This window comes from Guillardia theta (assembly GCF_000315625.1).
Source record: "Guillardia theta CCMP2712 unplaced genomic scaffold GUITHscaffold_101, whole genome shotgun sequence".
NCBI classification, from domain to species: domain Eukaryota; class Cryptophyceae; order Pyrenomonadales; family Geminigeraceae; genus Guillardia; species Guillardia theta.
The window spans coordinates 253,520-258,464 of NW_005434573.1; the positions used below are offsets into that span (position 1 = coordinate 253,520).

The window sequence follows — 4,945 nt, forward strand, 5'->3', positions numbered from 1 at the left end:
TCTTTCCCCTTCTCCCGCGAAGACCTATTACCCTGTCATAGGGGCATCCAGAGTCGACAATTCTACTCTTCAACGGCTTTTGATATGTTCTAGTCCTCCATGATCACGTCAACTAGTTTTCAACGATGAGGAACAGGAGCACACCTACCATAGGCCGATGGTCGAGGCGGAGATGTTCTGTCCGTCTGGGAGTATAAGAAGCTGTTGTCCGCGTGTCCCATACTCCTTCGACCCCTCCCTCCACCTACAAGAATCATCAGAACATGAGGCAAGAAAGGAGGAGGAGCTGCAGGTGGTGGTGGTGGAGGAGGAGGAGGAGGAGGAGGGTATAGGGAAGAGGAAGAGGCTGAGGAGAGAGAAAACAAGGAGGAAGGAAGGGAGGTAGAGGAGGTAGGGGAAGTGGAGGAGGAGCGTAAGCGTCGGGTGGAACCTGTGCGATGCCTTTCCAAACTGACGCATCCTTGGTCTGAGCAAGGGAGGTGAGAGGGAGGAATGGAAGAGAAGGACTGACCTCCTTCCAGTACATGTACGCCAGCGAAGACTTCGTTCCTGCGCCATCCGCATGCATGATGTTGCAGTACTCTACATGCTCACGTCAGAATGTGACCCTCCCTCTCCTCCTCTCCTCAGAGCACAGAGACTCCACTTCTTCCTCTCCTACCTGGATCGCCAGCCAGAAGGTCGGGAATGATCTTGCAGAACGCACGGGGGAACAATCCTTTGTCGACCTGAGAAGGAGGAGGAGGGAGGGGAGAATATGAGCGCAGCGATCGAGAGAAGAAGCATGTCCTACATTCTTGATAGCGTTGTGCACGTCTTCCTTGCTCGCCGAGACTCCTCGGGCCATGTACCTGACGAATCGCATTCCGTCAACCCACGAATCCCTGCCTCGACCTTCCTGCCCCTTGTTGTCCTCGTTCCCCTCCCCTTCCCTTCACTTGTCAAACTTGTTCCTCCTCCGAGATAAACCTCCCTCATGATCTCCACGACTCATAGCCAATGGGCAACATTCCGCTCTCCCTTCTTTCTAATCTTCTACCTTGCTTTCCCGTATCCGTTCCATCACGTTAGATTCGTTGAACCTCCTCTTTCTCCACACCAGCTCATTCCAACAGCCTGCAATCTCATCTTTGTGTTCCTATGATTCATCGACTTTATGACCACATATATCACTACTATGAATCTCCATGTCTCTTCGCATCCTTTCCACTCCAGCGCTTTTCTTACCCAGTCTATCCCACATGACCACCTCCACAACATCCTGTTCTCTCTCTACATCCTTCGCTCCTTCCTTCTTTTCCTCTGCTGCACTCTCACCCTCTTCATTTTATCCACGTGATATCTTCGCTCTTCTCCTCTCTCTCCTCCTCCATCGCCGCCGCCGCCGCCTCTTCATCTTACCTGCCGGCGTCCGCCATACTTGCAGTCCAAGGAGGTGCATCGATCACCCCCTACCTACACTTTATTCATTGTACCCCCAGTAGCATTATTACACCCCTTATTTTTACCTTCAAATGAGGGAAAAGGTACCCGTATTTTACCTTCGGATTTCACATGACCCTCCCCAATGAAATCCTTACCCCCTCTTTTCCCATCTAACATCCTGGTAGAAATGGTTTACTCTAATCATTCTTTTGCACATTGGCGTCCAAAATGTTTTCTTTTATTGATCGCAGATCTACTATTGAATTTTATTATCATATAAATATATATAACATAAACTAACTTTAATTTGATAGTTTTAATGTGATAAATAAATTTTAATACATAATTGGTACAGTTGTATATGTGTAAAACTCTGCCAACTTTAAATACAATGATCGGGGACCGCTTCCCCCCACAGATCCCCAAGAGATCTTCACCCCCAGATATTCCCTTCTTTTCCCCTGAAATTGTAGGGTGGGGTCATAGCACGTGCCCTCAAATAAAACCTTTAGAAATAAAAAAAGCCCACCCATAGAGTGTTTGCCCAACCCCTATTCATTACACCCCACCCCCTGAAATTCCTTATATGTAGACTTCTAGTACCCCTCCTCTGATAGAAACTATTTTCCACCCCCACCCACTCCACCCCGTACAGTAGTTCCCCACCCCTCGTTGATGAAATTGATTTAGTTCAACAATACGTTTAGTTTAGTTTAGTTTTGGTTCAGTTCGCCTCCTCCTCACCATGGCGGAAGGACCAGAGCAAGTACGTCTCCTCCTCCTCCTCCTCCTCCTCCTCCGATCTTTCTCTTGCTTATCTTATGCATGAATCTCTTCCCTCTCCTTGCTCTAGTTCCTGATCCTCGATCGATCAATCGTTTCAACGATCCCTCCTGTAATCTGGATCCGCTCAATCCTGTTCCTGTTTTGATTGTTCGCTCCTCTTCGACCAAGTTCCTCTTAGATACAAGACATTCCACAATGATAACTCATGTCTGGTCTAATATCGCTGATCTCTCGCTGATCTCTCGCACATCCTGCGGATTTCTGCCCACTACTCGTGAGGGAGGCGCTGCATCCTTGCTGAGTTTCGGATCAGGTGAAGCATGTACGGGCGGAGCAGGATGGAGCTCTGGCAGAGGTTGTGTCGAAGAGCCTTGGGGCAAGCATGCAGCATGCGACGGAGCTCATCCGTCTCGGGGCAGTTTACGTCGACCGAGTACGAGCGACGATGGACGGGGAGGAGGAGGTGTTGGTCAAGAAAGACGCCTATGTCCGGATCCACTCGAGGTCAGTACGAGGGGAGTGAGGGGAGCACGCGGTGAACGAGAAAGAGAGGGTGGGGGATGGAGCAGGGAGGAGGGGTGGAGACTGCAGGTCATGACAAGAGACTCAGTCCCAGGAGGTTTCATGTAGCGCGGGAGGTGGACTGGAGGAAAAGGATCGTCAAGGAGCATGAGGATTATGTGGTCGTCAACAAGCCGGGGGGGTACCCGTGCATGCTTCCCTTGACAATCGGCTCGAGACCGTCTGCTCCTGCGCCGCTCGGGTCCTTGGCTGCCGTGAGCTGACAGCCATGCATCGGTGGGAGGCGCCTGAAGCTGCGGGCGACTGAGGAGGTGAGCACAGGTTGGACGTGCCCACCCACGGGCTGCTCGTGCTGGGGAAGCGCTCGGAGTTTGTCTCACGGTTCAACCGGCTGCTGCGAGAACATCAGGTGTCCAAGGTTGGCCCTCGTCCCCGCCCCTCTCTGCTAGTGACCCTGCCGCCAGGAGTACAAGGCCCTGGTGCTGGGCCATCCTCCCCTCGGAGAGCTGGTGCACTACATGGAGCCGTCAAAGAGGTCGCCCAAGGTGAGGGCGAGTCTGGATGCTGCGTGTGCTGGACGGGACGGAGTTGGATCCTCAGGTGCTGGACACAGCGGCCAGGGAGGGATGGTTGGAGTGCAGGCTCGTCGTCAAGGTAGGAAGCTCTGCCCGACAGCAGAGACCTGACGGCGAAGTAGTCGGCGAGTAGGAGGGAGACTGCGAGCCTGTCGGAGCGAGCGGCCTCTGTCTTGCAACAACAGGTGAGAAGGAGGGCCTGCTGCGGAGAACATTTCCAACGATAGCACAGAGCAGAGTTAGGGATGAGAAGCAGGCAGATGCTGAGGAGGATAAATCGCCCTTGGAGGTCTACGAGGTCGCTGGAATCTGCTGAGAGCATGTTCTCAACCCCTCTCCTCAGGTTCGCATCGAACTCATCACAGGACGGACCCATCAGATCCGAGCCCAGGTCCCCCTCCTCTCCTGCTTGTCAGCGGCCTCCCCTGCTATCATGCGAACCCCACCCCACCCCTGTGCTGACGATCTGCCTTCTATCCTATCCTGCTTCACTGAATGATATTCCTCCTCCTCCTCCTCCTCCTCCATCACTTTACCTTGACTTGGTCGTAACGGTTGAACAGATGGCCTTTGCTGGCTGCCCAGTCGTAGGGGATGAGATGTACGGAATTGGCGGAAGCAGTGGCGATCTACTGCAAGAGGAGACAAGGAGGGAGTTCAGCATGGACGTAGAGGCGAAGACTAGGGCGAGGACGATGGAGGCAAGTGCGAGGGAGGGTAGACCAAACTACATGACATGCAGGACAGGCTGAAGGCACCCTGGCACTGCAAGCATGTCGCCTTGTCCTGCCGGACATGATGGGCAAGGGCGTGTCAGAAGAGCGGGGGGATTCGAAGAGGAGGAAGTGCGAGAGATCGGAGGACAAGGACGCGAAGCCCGATGGGGAAGCGGAGGAAGGCACGAGGTTCACTTCCTCTTCTCTTGAGTCGCTCCCTCTTCTCTGAACCCGACGAACAGGTCCCCGTCCTTGTCAGGCCAGCAGATCTTTGAGTTGAAGTTGGCATGGTGGGATCAAGAGAAGTTGCAAGAATGAGGACATGTTGCCTACTCCTGTACATACACTTGTATTTTGCTGCTCTTGCCTAGATGGTCTTGTTACTTTTCTCTGCCTCCTCCTTCCTTACCTTGCATTGTTTACAGGCCTCCTGCTCATAGTCTGTCCAGTTGAACTGCAAGGGGTTGAGCATAGAGCGAGCAAGTAACAACTGACTCACGAGTTTCTTCAGACAGTTGCAACAATACTCCTCGTGATGATCGAAACCATCAGCACCGCAAACCTGAGGGTCATCTAGAAGAAGAGGGCGTCATCGTTCATTGGTTGTATGTTCACACTCTCCTCATCCTCTAAACATCATTACTATCACCACCACCACCGCAGTAAAAAGTGATTGTCGTCGTAGTCATCGTCTTCCTCTTCCTCTCCCACCACCACCTCCACCACCTCCACCACCTCCACCACCTCCACCACAACCTCCTCCTCCTCCTCCTCCTCCTCCTCCTCCTCCTCCTCCTCTGCTCCTCCTCCTCCGCTCCTCCTCCTCCTCCTCCTCCTCCTCCTCCTCCTCCTCCTCCTCCTCCTCCTCCTCCTCCTCCTCCTCCTCCTCCTCCTCTGTGGTTTAGCCCAGGTTGATGGTCG

General features: G+C 53.1%; 2 protein-coding genes across 2 annotated transcripts in view; one reads left to right on the forward strand and one right to left on the reverse strand.

Annotated features, from left to right (window-relative positions):
• The window catches only part of GUITHDRAFT_158636 (hypothetical protein), a gene marked incomplete at both ends in the record, with an annotated part of 3,365 nt that extends 2,518 nt beyond the window's left edge, over positions 1-847 (reverse strand). The window contains 4 exons of the mRNA XM_005823937.1: positions 431-466; positions 512-582; positions 662-728; positions 794-847. Of these exons, the coding sequence (XP_005823994.1) occupies positions 431-466; positions 512-582; positions 662-728; positions 794-847 (228 nt within the window). The remainder of the gene's footprint in view (positions 1-430; positions 467-511; positions 583-661; positions 729-793) is intronic.
• A 1,323-nt stretch (positions 848-2,170) lies between these two features.
• GUITHDRAFT_145364 (hypothetical protein) lies at positions 2,171-4,342 on the forward strand (the record flags this gene model as incomplete). Its single annotated transcript, XM_005823938.1, has 11 exons — positions 2,171-2,191; positions 2,525-2,715; positions 3,055-3,142; positions 3,198-3,278; positions 3,334-3,387; positions 3,431-3,493; positions 3,541-3,606; positions 3,652-3,699; positions 3,872-4,013; positions 4,051-4,213; positions 4,267-4,342. The coding sequence occupies 11 exons, from the start codon at positions 2,171-2,173 to the stop codon at positions 4,340-4,342; spliced, it is 993 nt and encodes a 330-aa protein (XP_005823995.1).
• Positions 4,343-4,945: the final 603 nt, after the last annotated feature.